This window comes from Nelumbo nucifera, chromosome 4 (assembly GCF_055504915.1).
Source record: "Nelumbo nucifera cultivar China Antique chromosome 4, China Antique-T2T, whole genome shotgun sequence".
Lineage (NCBI taxonomy): Eukaryota > Viridiplantae > Streptophyta > Magnoliopsida > Proteales > Nelumbonaceae > Nelumbo > Nelumbo nucifera.
In genome coordinates this window covers 9,884,941-9,900,672 of record NC_142652.1, presented here as the reverse complement: position 1 = coordinate 9,900,672, position 15,732 = coordinate 9,884,941, and the positions used below count along the sequence as shown (strand labels likewise).

Below are 15,732 nucleotides of genomic sequence, written 5' to 3'. Positions count from 1 at the left end.
TTTCAGGGTATGAGCAGTTTCAGGGGGTAGATAGGTCTTATACAAACCCACTATCATACCTGTATAATTTTGCTTAATTCACATCTCTAGAGCGTAGACAGTGGACAGGGGATGCTGACCCAGACAAGTTAATTTGCTTCTTGAGTTCTGAATTAAGGGTTTATTACTTTGTCTCCCTTTTACGCTCTTTTTCTTAAGAATAACATAATATAATTTTCCGACTTTTTAAAATTAACATGAAAATGGCAGAGGTATGTGTCTCATTACAACGACTACTTCCTTTTTTCCCCTACAGAAGCCTACCTATTCTAACATGCAATCAGTAATTTATTTGGCCAAGATAATCCCTTTAGTGGAGCCACTGCCCTACTTTCTATCATTGATTTTATCGGAAAAAAAAATGCTATCTGTGGTTCAGTGCAATTTCATTTGCGTTGGTTTCAAAGTATGGGAGTGCAAATTTTGGTTTGTTTTGATTTAGTTTTTACTTTTATTTTTAGTGCCAGAATAAGTAAAATAACCATAAAGCAAAATTGAATCAGAATTTTAATTTACTCTTCTCATTTATACTTCCATGCATTTGTACTAATGCAAATGAAATTGCATTGCAAGCAAAGAGCTTATACTGCATGCATCAATGGAATTCACATGCTCAGTCTACCGCGACATTATGACTTAAAAAAGTCCACTTTGTACCCAAAACAAATGGTGCAGCTTTAAACTCCAAGGCTTGGAATATTTTTAGTATGATCCATTTTCCGCCTAAACGTTGTAGTTTTCTTTGTCATGCTTTGTCAATGGCATTGATATGTGTACCGAGCAATAGCCAATAGGAGAGTATTAAGGGAAGAAAGCTCCATTTTAGCTATCAGTAACTGGTTTTATGGCTAGAACTATGGAATTGGAAGATTAACTGAGTGCTTTGCAGACAAGTTATTTTGTTTAGTTCTTGATGAAACGGCTCATAGCTGATTATAAGAGAGAAAATATGAAATGAAACCTGGCAATTGCAACCTTTTTTGTTATATTTTTCGAGTTTCAACCAATACAATACGATGGATAAAATTTTATCAGCATGCTGACATTCAAGAGTGTTGAACAAATGATATTCTCAGTCTCTGAAGTCAGCTGGCACCGTTGCTTCTGTAAAATATTCTTCTCGAACAGTCTCTGCCGAGCAAAATCTCGCCTTCAAAAGAAAAAAAAAGGAAAGTGAAATACTGCACACATAGAAACAGAGAAAAAGAGTATTTTATATCCCATGTTAGAAATTATTTACTTTCAAATTTGAACTTTTGGCTCAGTTTGGGAAGAGTGCATACAAATACAAGATTTATAAACATGGTATACAGGGTTTTGCACAGAACATATTTGTGTTTGCACCCTTCTCAATTAGCCAAATACAAATGTTTACAGTGCAAATACAAGGTTTAGTACAAAGTTTTGCACTGTACATATTTGAATTTGCACTCTTCCCAAACTGAGCCTTTAGATTTCATCTTCAATAATTGTAAAATGGTTTAAAGCCATGATTTAAACTAGCATACTAGTAATAAGCAGGCAAATTTCACTGAACTTATAAGCAATATCTAATACTAAAAGAGTTCTTTAACAAAAAGCTAAAAAAATTACGGAGATATTTGACCTTCAAAGTTTACACTAAGACTGTGTTTGGTTTGAAAGGAAAGGAAGGGAAACCAATATAATTTTTGTAGAGGTTTCCCTACCTTTTCCTTCCTTTCCCTACACTTTCTTTCAAACCAAAAACAGCCTAAGTGGAACTATGGAAGCTGCTCTGGAGGGACATAAGAATGAACTTTTGGAAGCTTAGTTCACACAAATATGTAGTGAACAACTGTAATTAAGTTTGGGATAGATTACATACTAATCGTGTCTATTTGATATCGGACACTGTAAGATGACCATACACTAAGGCTCCATTTGGAAGGAGTACAAATACAAATATGTAGAGCACAAAACCTTGTATTTTGTATTATTTTGTATGTATTTGTACTCTACATTACTGAGGTGTTGCAGTATCATCCATTCAGGAATGTGCTGCCAATTGAACAATCTAGATTGAAAAGCTGATGGCAAATAATATTTAGGATGCAGGGAGAGGGGGACTCTATGAAAGTAAAAATGAAAAAAAAAACATTATAGAGAACCCGAAAGAATCTATGAATAGTAAGCACAAATCCTACCAGAGAAGCATATGATTTCAACAAGGGCTTGACTAACTGCCAGAGTGGCTGGAAGACAAAGGGAGCATCCACAAAGAGAACTTGCTCCAGTCGTTTTGGATAGTAGTAATAAAATACATCGATCTGCAAGCATAGAAAAAAAATCAGCCACATCAAAACCACAATTGGATAGTTCTCTACAAGGCTCTTCAAATATTCATAGAATTTTTAAGAAACATTTCACTAAATTTTATGTGTCCATTAAATTAAAATGGAGCTTCTTTTTCCATCTTTACTTTTGACAGTCTGAACAATCACCTTGAACTATTTAATCTTTATGATAGAAGGCTTTCATCTTTTTCTTTTATTTGCTTTTAGTAAATTACCCAAGTCTTCCACAATTTTTGAGTGGCATCAAGCTTGAATAAGTTAACATTGGCATACCTGCTTTAAAATTGACAAATCCTTTTCTTTGAAGGGTAACAAAGATACGTTCTATTAATGAGGAGATATATTCTAAATAGAGGATGTGCAATGGTGCACAATATTAGATTATACAGTCCTACCCTCGAACTGAAAGTTACAAATGCCTTGAGTATCCACCATGGAAAGAAGTCCTTTCCAGTCCCATTCTGAGCTAAGTCATACACTATTGAACTGATTTTCTAGGATTCCACCTTGTCTTGGATGGAATAGAACTTAATATATCCCTTGCTTTGTTAAGTGAGCAAGCATCCAATAACCCCAACCCAAACCTACACTCCACTTGATAGCATTAGCCAGAGCCTTCTGAATTGTCTTGGAAGAAATTTGATCTTTGTTCGCAGTGCAAAAATTAACAAGTCTTTAACATTAGGGAGGTAAATAATATAAATATAAAAATGTTAAGGGAGGTGATTCATGATTAAGAAGCTGAACAATGTTTTCAAGTTTTTACAATCCATAAAAGATGTTTAAGTACTTTAGTATTATTATTCAAACAACGATAACTTATAAATATAGCAAATGGGTTTGATGCTTCAACTAAGGGAAATAATGAAGATCAGGTTTTGAAAAGGCTATATTTGATAGGGTCGCTAAGACTTATGAAAAGCACTTCAGTACAGTAATTAACCAATGGTCAAGTAAATCAAACAATTAACTTCAATTTTAATGGAGTCCCAGAAATCCTTTTGGGTACCTGCACCCATGTAGCAAACTCCTTTAATTTCATTTTCAGTGGTATCCAATGACTGAAAAAGAAAAAGATCATTTTCAGCTGTCACCAGAATAGAGGTTGGTTATAGACACCATTATCAGAAAGTGGTAAAGGTTCTATAGTTATGTTGCCCCTAAATTGTTAGCCCAATGAAATGTGGTCTCCTAGAAGTGGTTCCTATGAGATTAAAATCCTCTTCCAGTTTCAATATCAAGATTTAAATTGAAAAAAAAAAAAAGAAATGAAAAAGATTAATTAGGACAGTAGAACCTTTTTCCTTCTTCTTTTTCTTTTTTGCAACGTGGGGATTCAAAAAGTTACCAGGAACTTTAAGAAGTTCAAATCTGCATTATCTGTACTGAATCCCCGGAGATCAAATATTCCAAGTATTTCTTCTTTTCCATCTGGGAGTTTACTCAAAGCCTTCTCGATCATAAATACACAAAGTTTCTCATTCTCAACAGGATTGTGCTTCTGCAACCAAATGGTTATAAGCATGTCATTCCAGAATAGTTAATTGCACAGTATAGGAATTTAAAAATGAGTTATTTTTCTAGGCAAAGATGTAAGGAAAGTATCTTTAATGAAGTTGGAAACAGTTTCTATATGGAACTTCAATGACAGAAGCTCTTCTTGCAAAATATCAGAAACAGTAGTATACACAAATGGGAGAATGCATAAATTTGGTCACAAAGAATTTCTCGTCTCAGATAGTTTCATCAAAGGCATCCTGAGGAGGAGATTTCAGATATTTAATAGGAAATGCTGTGAGAGGATGAATTTTGTGTACTAGTGTTCTTTTCTTCTTTCTTTTTTTTCCTCTTCCTATTTTTGTTCTTTTTGTGCCAGATTATGAGATACAAAACATGTCATTCAAGAAGAGGGTGTAACAACATATCCCTCAAGTTGTACCTATCAAAAGGCACACCCCTCTAGATGTTAAATGGATGAAACCTAGGTCTTGTTGCTTCTATCTTTCTGTTATTTTCATTTTCCTTCACCAACCTCAATATCAAGAGAGCTTATAAGTTGGGATTATAGAATTAGATAGTGGGAGTAATCAAATGGGGCTTATTGCTCCCACTATCTAATTCTTATATTTCTTCATAAGACCCTATCTGAGGAAAAAGAAAAATCAAAAGAGAAAGAAAGAAAATTTATGACATTAGAAAGCAGATTCTTCAAACTATATTGTCATCTCAATAATAAAATATGTGAAGACATACCGCTGGAAAATGCTTGGATGCCACCACTATAAGTACCGGTCTGCCCTCAACATCAAGAAAGTCATGTACATATGCTTTTCCAGTTCTAGCTATCTCTTCCATAGACTCTTCTGACACATCTGAGACACCAAATTCTTTACGCCATTTCTAGTAGGGATGAAAGGATGAAAAGGAAGGCTAGAAGATAGATAATGGCTTGACAAATATTCTGGGATTTAAATTCTCATTCTTTTCAGAAAAAATAGAAATCCTATTAAAAAAGACAAAGTAGAAAATTTTTAAAGAGCATTCAGATAACCTGGATAAGTTGAAAATGTGCCACAAAATAAAGAGGCCCAAAAAGCAAGAAGATCAAGAATTTTTCCTCTCTAGGAATAAAGGATTCTCCAGTTATTTCTTGGAAAAAAAATACACAAAACACTCTCAGGGTCCATTAGAAAAACTTTCCAGATTCCTGTTAAAATAAGTTTATGAATCAAGAAAAATATGAGGGACATGCAAAGGATAATTATCAAATATAATATTAGATAATGTAAATTTTAGTTTGTTCATATAGAAAGCATGGACCTGCAGGAAACTCATGGATACAATGGCTTTAGTCAATTTTGATACAGCCTCTTCAACACAAAACTTGCGGTCCTTCAAAAACCAAAGGATCATTTCTTCGTCATCTCTTCCATTTCTGCCGACTGGCAGAGTAGAGTAATCTCTTTCAAGCCTTTCTCTCACTTCCTTTACTAGCTGTTAAGTTTGAAAAATAAGGACTATGAGAATCCAACAAAGCGTTAGTAAATTCAAATGATAATGCCTAGAAAATGCACAAAGCAAAGAAGGTACAGCCTTGGAAAAAATACCTCTTTGAATTATGACTGAATTGAACAGTGAAAGCTAACAATTAATTATGTATGTAGGAGTTGCATATTTACTTAACCACTACTATGCCATTTTTCTAGGAAACCACGACTTTGTCATTGAAATTTATCCAATATTAACCTTTTTTTAATGAATCCATTTCCTCAATCATTAATTGCCCCCTCATGTTTGCCTTAGGTTTTCTTTCGTAGAGGTGAAATGAGTAAGAATTTGAAATTAGTAACGAGACCTCTACCAAAGCTACTTTAGGTTCTTCAAATTGTTCAGATTCTCTGACTCGTCGAGTAGAGACCTGGGATCAAATCCCGCTGCCACCAGTGGTTGGGGGGGTTAAGGGAAAGGGGATGGGCTACCCCCTGTTGTGTAAACCCCATGAAGCGAAAAAAAAAAAAACAATTAAGGAGAATTAAAAAAAATGAAATCTGCAGGTTTATTTAGCATTTTAGCAAGCGACCTCTCTTTTTACGGGGGAATTGTAAGAGAAATGCTCAATTTTATTATCAAGTAATGCAATGAAAACCACTCTATGCTGCATCTAATAACAGTTAAACGATACGAGAACTCCACAAACCAAACTGGTAGAAAACCGATACAAGCACAGTACGGTATCTGGTCCATAGACTTTACATCAGAAATAGTGAAATCGTAGGCTCGTTCTCCCCCCAAAACACTTAATACAGCAAGAATTCAAGTAGTTCAAATACCATAAATGATGAAATTGAAAAAGAAAACGAAAACATAAGCACAAATTCGCAAATCTTAAAATTGTTGCATTTTGTTTAACAGTGGATACTGGATACTCCTAAAAACCTCTAATTCCGAAACCGTTGAAGTATGCAGACAAACTACTTTCCTTCAAATTCAAGAACCATAGTCTAGGCGTGTGTGTGTGTGGTGGTGGTGTCAGAGAGAGAGAGAGAGAGAGAGAGAACCTTATGCGTTTCGATCTGATTTCGAGCGAAGAACGTGCAGGCACGAATGGGTCTATTGTGAACACGAATCGGAGAAAAGAAGGATAACCCAAAAGGGTAAGACAGACGTAGAGCCATTGTCGTGAGCTCGCTGCTTTTCAGTCTTCACATTTATTTGCAGTAGCGTTTCATGCTTCCCGGGAAAACGGATGGTGCCGAACTGCCGCTGGCTGTTGTTAAACATGAATGGACCGGTCCCAGTCACTTGCATGCGTTGGGCCAGATTTAAAGGCCCATTTAAAGATTGTGAGGCAGTTTTGAATGTGATATGTTCTACTAAATGCCGAAATGGCGAAACAGGATATCATTCATGTAGCCGAACCCATATTGTTGTGGAACAAGGCTTAGAAGAAGATGATGATGATGTTCGATTAAATGACAAACCTAATTGATCATTTGATGTTCCAAAAAGGCTTCCCAAAGTTCAGCTTCCATGCATCCATGGGCCATTTGCCATGTTTTGGTGGTACTCAGTAATCTTGTTTTTGTCTGGGTTCAGTCCCGAATATGTGGACAAAATCTATGCAACTGGACTATAAAATGCAGAGTTGGATTTGTAGTGAGTTCATGGTAATTTGGGGCCCAGATCGAACCTACTTTTGTGGATCCATACCCAACCAGACTATTCATGTGGATCTGGATGAGATACGAGTTGTGATTTGATAAATTTGAATTATCCAACTAAAACCTAGGTCCCCAATCCATCATCACTGAGTGGTAAGTTGAATATGCCTTCTCCAGGTTGTCTTTAATGAAAATGACTTTGATTGCTTGCTTGATCTCTCAGCTCAAACCTCAACGCAAGACATACTGACAAAGGCTTATCTGGTAGAGGGTTTGGATTTTCCGCATGTATTCTAGAGCAAGAGTTGGGGACTTGGAATTGTAAATTAGGGCTATAAGTTAGGTTGCCTACTTGCCTGATTTGAAGAATTCCAACTACATCGGACTTGGGTTAGTTAGGGTTTAACCGTTTAAATCCATTATAAGCTTAACAAATCTCCAACCAGCCTGACCCAAGTTGCACTCCCTGATTAGCTGTAATGACACATATTGGCTTTACTAAGAAAATAAATAACAGTAATCGATTGCATATTGTAAGTTGAGTCGGGCTAGACCGGTCCCATACTGTCCAACCCAGCCTGGAATATGCCCAACGGCCCCAAGCAGAATTAGGTTTTGGCTTAGCTGGAACCAAATTTTAGAGTCCCAAGTGTTAGTGGTCGATCTGTGCTGAATCCCTGCTGGTAGTGACAGCTCGGAGATCGCTAGACGAGATTGCAAGACAACATGTCAGAGAGCCCGAGGGATGACCCGAGCAAGGGGACTCTAACACTCAAGTTAACACTGAACAGTCAAGCTAGCTGGCGTAGCATGCTCGACACATTCAGAGATAATAAGACTTACCCGCTCATTGTTTACGGAGAACTCCTGCACGGCTTATCTGGTTCCCGGTCAAGTGGAGGGAACCGAGCTTGTTGCTGCCAGATGGGCATTGTGTCCGCGTGTATTTCAGAGGCATTGAGTGGTGTGGATGGATAAGAGAGAACGTGCCATGTAGGTTAGAGTGTTCCTGAAGTCGGTGAGACCAAAGGAATGTGCTGTGGGACGTTGTGGGGGCTGATTTGAACTCGAGGTCGGAGGGGTAGTTGGACACTCATAGCAATCAGCGGAGGTACGTGTCCAATCACGTAGACCCGGCCTATCGGTCTACCTTTTAGCCAGGTCAGGACTTATTCGGGCTGCATGAGCCAATCTGTCGACAATGTTTGAGCAATGTCGTGACACACATGGTGCTAAGGTGTCGTAAGACAGTTCTTAGCTGCCATTAGCAGATTGTATTGATGGGTCATTTTAGCCCTTATCATCAGATATCACGTATGCATCCGGATATCGTATAATTGTAGAGTTGGCTTCAGTTAAGATAAAGCCCATTCGAAACAGTCTTTATAGCCTTGCATTGAGAATATCTAGATACATACTTTATTTCATGGGAAAATATTTCAATACAATATTGCAAAAGGCAGTTGAAAGGGTGTAGGCATGGGCTTGCTCTGATGGAAGTCGATCTCATATTTGTATCAAATTTGGTTAATATTAATAGCAAAATACAAATTGATTGGTTAGTAAGCCTTCCTGCTGGTTGTAGCGGATGATTGGGTGGAATCCTGCCTGCACCAGGATTGATTAGTAACCCGTGCTATTATGGACTAATATATTATAAATTAAGGTTTTAAAAACTGACCCTAAGATGGAACCACTTTGACCACTGTTTTCTAGGCCAGTGGTTCAATCGTTTGGGTTGAAACAGGTTGATGAGTTAAATAAAATACATGTACTTCCAATCTAATTGCATATTTTGATCTCTCTCTTTCTTTCTCCACCCCACTAATCAATTAGTTCCCACTTATTTTAGTTTTTAAAACCCAACATCATTTTTTTTATTATAAACCGTGAAATTGCTAAGGTTGGTTCAATGGTTACATTTGCTGACCAAGTCAATGTTTTTTTCTTTTAAGAATTCGGGGCATGGGCTAAACGGAACTAGGAACTAGATAGGTGGCTAATTCCCAAATCGAACAGGTCAAACACGCTCTGAGTTGGGGTGAGGAAGCTAATAGGATTAAATAAATATGGATGGGGGCCATCTAAGGGTGTCAATGGATTGGTTTTGGATTGGACTCTGTTCGGTCCAAAATCAATTTGGACGGATCAATAAAACATATTGGATTGGACCAATCTGGTCCAAAATATTTATTAAATTGGATTGGACCTAGTCCATCCATATTAAATTTATATTGGATTGGGTTGGATTAAACCAATATTTGATCCATTGACATAAAATAAGAATATAGGTGTCAATAGACCAGGTTTGGGTTGAAACCACTGTAAATCAAAATGAATTTGAATAGATTGGATGGTCCAGACATTGAATTGAACTGGTCCAAAGTGATTCAAAATATTCATTGGACTGGATTAGACCTGGTCCATTTATGATGGACTCACATTGGACTGGATCACATTAGACCAAATACAGTCCAATTGACACCCCTAGGAACATGCATAAAAGCCATTAGTATTAATATTAATAATACAAGTGGGAAACTTTGAGGCATAGGGGGGACCAAGGCTTCCCAAGTCTCTCCACCACTTTCAAAATGAACGAAGAATGCTGTAATAAACACATATAATGGACTTGAAGCCATATTTATCTCCCATAAACAAGAAAGGAAGAAAAGAAACCTTGAAACCTGGACCATTTATGGTCAATATGGAATGATGTTCACCAACACATTAATATATTTTGATCGAATACTCATTGATATTATTAGTACATGAGAATGTCCCTCTTATTTTATTGAGGCCCAGAAATGCACTTTTAAATCTACCAGCCCAAAACCTGGTGTAAGGAAGTTCCTGACACCAAATTACTTAATATATCATTATTTTGAAGGGGAAACTCTTGAAAGTGATTTTTTTCCCTTCTTTGAATCAAAGAGTGGGTTGGGTGCTAGATCTCCAATACATAAGAAAAAATTATGTATATTTGCATTTTTTTTCATTCAGGTTCAATTTGGAGGCAGTATAAATGTAAATATATACAGTATAAATATATACAAAATATAAGGTTTTGCACTCTACATTTTTGCATTTATATTATTTCCAAACTCGGCCTTAGGCTCAATTTGGTAAAAATATAAATACAAATCTGTATAATACAAAACCTTGTATTATCTTATATTCTTAAACCTTACATTTGTACTGTACCAAGCTCGGCCTTAATTCATCAAGCTTGAGTAAATTCTATGGTTCAAAAAATTTTTCATTCCCTTTATAAAGGCAAACCAGTAATTTGAACCCTGGACAGGACTCACAATATAAGTGGAACATTTCATACATGCATGACAAGTCATAACTAAGCAACAATTGAAAAGCATTAGTTGTAATATTCTGAACAGCCCCACAAGTCATGTCAAGTTGGCCACATATTAAAATTCTGAACGGATAAGGGTGGAGTCTACATAGAATAGGGCTGTAATTCCCACAAAAGAATGTTGAGGCATATATGGGAGCCCCCGTACTGGCAACACCACTAAGGTCTGCCCTGTCAGTTTTCGATACCAAAGGTTCCAGAGCAACAATTTTGGCTAATGGCTATTGAGCTTAAAGAGGACTACTAGCTATCCCCCTTAGGTGGACTTCATTTGGGATTTAGGGGCTACTTTCCTTTACAAGTCCTTATATTATGGCCCTTTTTTGGGGCCATCCTAATCTTGTGGATTTGGAAGCTTTCAAACAGATACCATGTCAGACTTTGGAATGTTGTTGTAGGCTCAAATCCCAATGTAAAAAGGATGTTGAGACTTGAGAGAGAAGGGGGCCGGGCCAGCTTAGCCCATTAGTAGGTATGGGCTGGTCCAGACAACCGGTGCTATTGACCCATAGATAGGTCAAAATGCATTTTCTACTGTTTTCAGTTTGTTATTCTATGCTTTGTATGTTTCCATTTAGAAGAGGTAGAATATGATTAAGACAACAGAGCCAAGCTAAGCTGGAATGGCCTTTCACATTGAATGCCAGACCCATCTCAACAAATAGACCCGGATAGAACTCCTCCTAAGGTAAAACAATCCATTGGAGAATAACTTGAGGCTCAAAATAGAACACAAACCCCAATGGACAAAGCTTTGGATTTCCAAATATTTAATCTCACCCTCATTCAAGAAGTATTAAAAACAACAAGGTTTGACTCTTATTCAATAATGTGTCATGTTATTTTATTATCCAAAATAAATCCATTATATTACAAAAGAAAAAAAAACAAAATTTCAGTTACCAAAACTTCTCTTTTCTAGTAAAATAAATTGGGGTTGTATTTGTTCTCTTTAAGAAATCATTTATATCTAGCAATATCTATTTACACATTAAAATATTTCCCCGAAATACACAACCTGACATTTCTGTTTGATCTTAAGGCCTTGTTTGCTTGCTGTGCAGTTTTATTTGCTTTGGTGCGAAAGTATGGGAGTGCCAATGAATTAGAGTCCAAAAGTATGGGAGTGCCTTTGTTTTGTTTTGTTTTTTGCAGTGCAGAAAAAATAAAATAAAAATTAAAGGAAAACTGGAAGCAAATATATACCAAAATTTGCAAAATTCTCATTTGCACTCCAATCCATTTGTACTAGATTACTAGTATTAGTGAAATTGTATTGCAACAAAACATGGCCTAACCAATAAATTAATTATGTAGTTTAAAATAAAATGAAAACAAAATCCATTTTTCTCACAACATTTGAAATATGTTGGCCGAAATTTGAGCAGAAATTCCAAATTTTTCAACAAAATAGTCCATTCCATTACGCCACTATTCTTGCATACATAAAATAAAATGAACCAAAATATACTGAAAGTTTGGGAAAAAAAATTAAAATCATGCATCAGAAAGCGTTGTAGCGCTTTACTTAAACCTATTAATTAATTCCCAAATCAAACTTATCAATGCCGAGCTATTATCACAAAGGACACCCAAGAAAGGTTCAAAGTATCGGTACACCCGATACACACGATTCGATACCATCAAACATTATTTTTTTGTTAATTTTTTTTTTCCTTTGATATCTTAACAGGGAGTCAGTATTAGTAGTATTTAACATTTAAAAGTACAAGTTTTTTTTTTTTTTTTTGAAAAGCCTTAAAAATGGCGTTTTGATCGAACCCCCGAGACGATACACCTGTTGAAAATTTGAACTTTGCACCCAAGAACTCTCAAAGCTAAAAAAAACTTTAGTTTTGGATAGAAATCCTTCAGACTCAACAACTCCATTCGAATTGAAACCTTCCACCCATTAAAATAAAACGATATGGAGTTAATATATCCGATATCAGTGTCCTTTTTATGTTAAGCTGGGTCTTTTAGCTTTGTAATAATGCCAAACCAGTTCATATCCGGACCATATTTTAATGGGTGTCGGGGAACCTTTCTGGGTTCAGACTTCAGAGTAGATACTGGATACGGTCCATGGTCGTTACAGTGCCAGCCTGGATCGGCCTTTGGGCCAACAGGTGCCGCTCTCTTCGGCGGTTGGCCTGGGCCGAACACGAGGCCCAATCAGCCCCATCCATATAATTTATTCTTCTTTCATATAAAAATAACATTGTTAGTGGCATCATTTGACTTGCCATCCTCATCAACAGCGGTCTGATCCTTATGAATGATAAAGACAACTACCCAAAATCCACCTACTAATACCAAACTTGAGACTCCACTTAAAAACTAATCCAGCAGGAATTATCCTCACATTTGTCAACGCTCCGCTCCGTTCATGTGCTCCTTAGTCAACCTCATATAAAAACACTCCGTATCTGGTCACATTGCAAATCATTCTGATATTTGATCCAACGGTCACCAGCTAGCTAGGAATCCACTTCCCAAATGCTGAAGCAGATAATAGTGGGTGGAGAGCGCACTACAGATTGTCCACTCTAAGTCAAAACTCTACATCGTTTTCTCCTTTCTCGTCTCATATCAAAATTGCACTGTTGAAAAACTTCAGCGTGTAGTTTGTTTCTTGCCTAATTCTGTAGCCCAGGCTGGTAGATGGACATGGAGGGGTGATTTGATGATTCTGATCATCGGTCTTATTCTGTGTCAGAGATAGTGTCCCTATTTCTTAGATCCATAGGTTGTACTATGCGGCAAAACGATAGTGGTGGGATCTACCACTTGATATGGCCCCACCTATGATATCTTGACCTGGTCAGCGATTGTGACCGTTTGATCTACCGTTTTCTTGTACGGCCAACTGATGGGTACCGGAGTGGGAAAGAAAAGGCCGAGTGGAATCCAGTTTAGCAGTGGGCTGAGCTGAGGGCAAGATTCTTGGTGGGCCATGGACCACCAACCGCCCCAAGTAGTTAAGTGAAATTGTGGATTATTGTGGAAGCCCATATAAGGGGAGGGTGGGCCACGCCTACGCCGCTCCTCTGGATGCGCGTAGATGCACAATCTAGAGATAATGATTGTGATGTATGAGATGGAGACCATCCCATCGGATGCATGACTTCCAATCATGTGTCCTCCCCGCAAGAGCGCAACCCAGACCTAAGAAATCCGCGTTCACATTTGCCTGGTTTAACCATGAGCAACATCATCATGATGCACATGATGATGTATTTGGGATGGGCCCACGTGGATGATTCCAAGAGCATGCGCCACGCGACACGCAAAGCGTGTGAGAGAGAGAGAGAAGAGCAAATTGAGTTAGGGTAGGTTTCCAAATCCAACCCACCACCGGATCCCTCCTATTAGAAAGAAACACAGTATTAGAGGCCTAGAGGGGTGACTTTGAGCCAGTGTGGTCCGGTCCGCTGCAATGGACGAGGACGAGGGTGGGAAATGGTCAGCGACATCTTTCGATGGTTATGTCTCCTTGCTAACTCTAGGTTTAGAAAGCTTGCTAACACTCTTAGACACCATGATTGCTTAACATCACCATTCCCCTTCTTTCAAGCCTTTTACACAACCTCTTGATTTCCTTTTTTTTTTTTTATACTTTTTAACAACCTTTAGTAATTAATACTTAGAGAGAGAGAACCAAATGAACCATTTTTTTTATTGAATCATGGTGTCTATATTCACTATAGGGAGAGATGGGGGGAAGAGATTTGATATCTATTTATTTTCAAAGGGGAACCATTCAGATTGTGGGCCATTTCTAATTAAGTTTTATTCTCTCACCATGGGTTTGGAAAATATTATGCTATGTTCATGATTCCATTCTCTTCTTTTCATGTTGGTCCAAATGGAATTTTCTTTGGTATCAAAGATATACTCGGGGACATGCTTTTATGTGTAATTCTCCCGACACATGCAACCAACCTGCAAGCATCTTATCAACCAAGACAAATTGTCAAGCTCTTTTCCACTCAACAACTTGTTTCGTGGTATTGAGTGGAATCACAAATCCTTCGTGAAAGATCCTTCAGATTTTGAATTCATTCTTTTCAGAAGTCTGACCTTTGGTTGTTTGTTAATTTAAACTAATTTTAGGTATTTATACACTTTTGTCATCATGATCTGGAGGGATTTTCTTATAAAAGAAGAAAAATGTGTCAAATCAAACGTAATCAGAGCTTCATGTGGGCTTAGTCGCTACATTCTCCACTACTCTTTTGATGCCCTTCTCTTTTCAGGATTTCAAGGAAAAGAGTACCGAAAAAGCTCGGCCTTGGCTCTTCCTATGGGGCACTGAATCATTAGTAGAAATGGCTTCTGGTCAAATTCAAGATCAACCTGGGCATGAATATGTGTGTGTGTGAGGGAGAGAGAGAGAGCCAACTGGGGGCGGGGGGAACAAATCTGACTGAAAATTCGACTGCTCTGAACTAGTTGATTGACCCATGTGGACTGGGCCTCATTCTACCTAATCTGGCCCGCTGGGTTAATATACCGAATCGTCCTGGCTTGGCCCGTATGGGCCGTATTCTTAATCTTCATTCAGGCAAAGCCCTTGATTGATTCTGCTTAGTGCTTACAGTCAAAAGCGATTTAAAGCGTTGAATTTCGTAAAAGGTTGTGAATAGTTAGAAAGATGAGTGTATGCCAAACGATATACTCGAGGTAATAGAAAAAGATGAAGATGTAAGGTTGTGATCAAAGCTACCAACTTCTCCTGTATTGAAGTTGCGGATAGCGTTTCGACACTGAATCTCTTTTCCTCTATTCTTCTAATATTGATCAGAAGAAGTGTGTGAATGCTTTTTGACCAGCACATGCTATGAAGCTATGACTATCTTCTTTTTAATGTCAAAAACAGCTTAGAGTGTACTTTGGCTTCATTCACATAACCACTTTAGCCCGTTGAAGTGACCCTACATTGGGTTGGTCTGGAGTCATTTTTTTCATGATTTGGAGCCGACGCAAGCAAAACAATATCAGGGGGGGAGCATGGCTCCCACTATGACATGTCTAGCTAGGATTAACCCATTTGATTGCTTCATTTTGTCCCCTATTTTTATCCAATTCGGTAAATTTGTTCGTTGGTTTATTATCACGTGTAAAGCATACGTGGGTGGATTGTTTTAAGCCTTTTTTTTTTACCTACATTCGTCACCCTAAACCCGACTAAGTTCGACTTCAACTTTACCTCGTAGGATCGGGTCAAAGCGGGTTTACCACTTAACCAGACCCATTGACATCACTAACGTTTGCATTCTGGGACTTTTTTGCCAATGCAGTGGTTAACACTAGAATTTTGTGATTTATGGAACAATTTCAACAG

At 37.6% G+C, this 15,732-nt stretch overlaps 1 protein-coding gene across 2 annotated transcripts; it reads right to left on the bottom strand.

The window, feature by feature from the left end:
• Window positions 1-989: 989 nt before the first annotated feature.
• LOC104591444 (Sec14p-like phosphatidylinositol transfer family protein) lies at window positions 990-6,653 on the bottom strand. Of its 2 annotated transcripts, XM_010250276.3 has the most exons (6): window positions 6,413-6,650; window positions 5,196-5,348; window positions 4,608-4,754; window positions 3,703-3,855; window positions 2,205-2,327; window positions 990-1,189 (listed from the first exon to the last, which is right to left on the bottom strand). In XM_010250276.3, exons 1-6 carry the CDS (start codon window positions 6,527-6,529, stop codon window positions 1,112-1,114), a joined length of 771 nt encoding a protein of 256 aa, XP_010248578.1. In that variant the 5' UTR covers window positions 6,530-6,650; the 3' UTR covers window positions 990-1,111. The 2 variants fall into 2 exon arrangements, with proteins under 2 accessions (XP_010248578.1, XP_088759307.1); XM_088903181.1 differs by lacking the exon at window positions 3,703-3,855 and having other exon boundaries at window positions 6,413-6,653.
• Between the last annotated feature and the right edge of the window lie 9,079 nt (window positions 6,654-15,732).

Coding starts and splice junctions, on each gene's coding strand:
- LOC104591444 (XM_010250276.3), bottom strand. CDS start 6,529: ATGGCTCTACGTCTGTCTTACCCTTTTGGGTTATCCTTCTTTTCTCCG. Junction 4,755..5,195: donor CAAAATTGACTAAAGCCATT/GTATCCATGAGT, acceptor CATCCCTACTAG/AAATGGCGTAAAGAATTTGG. Junction 1,190..2,204: donor TGAAATCATATGCTTCTCTG/GTAGGATTTGTG, acceptor TTTCTTTTGAAG/GCGAGATTTTGCTCGGCAGA.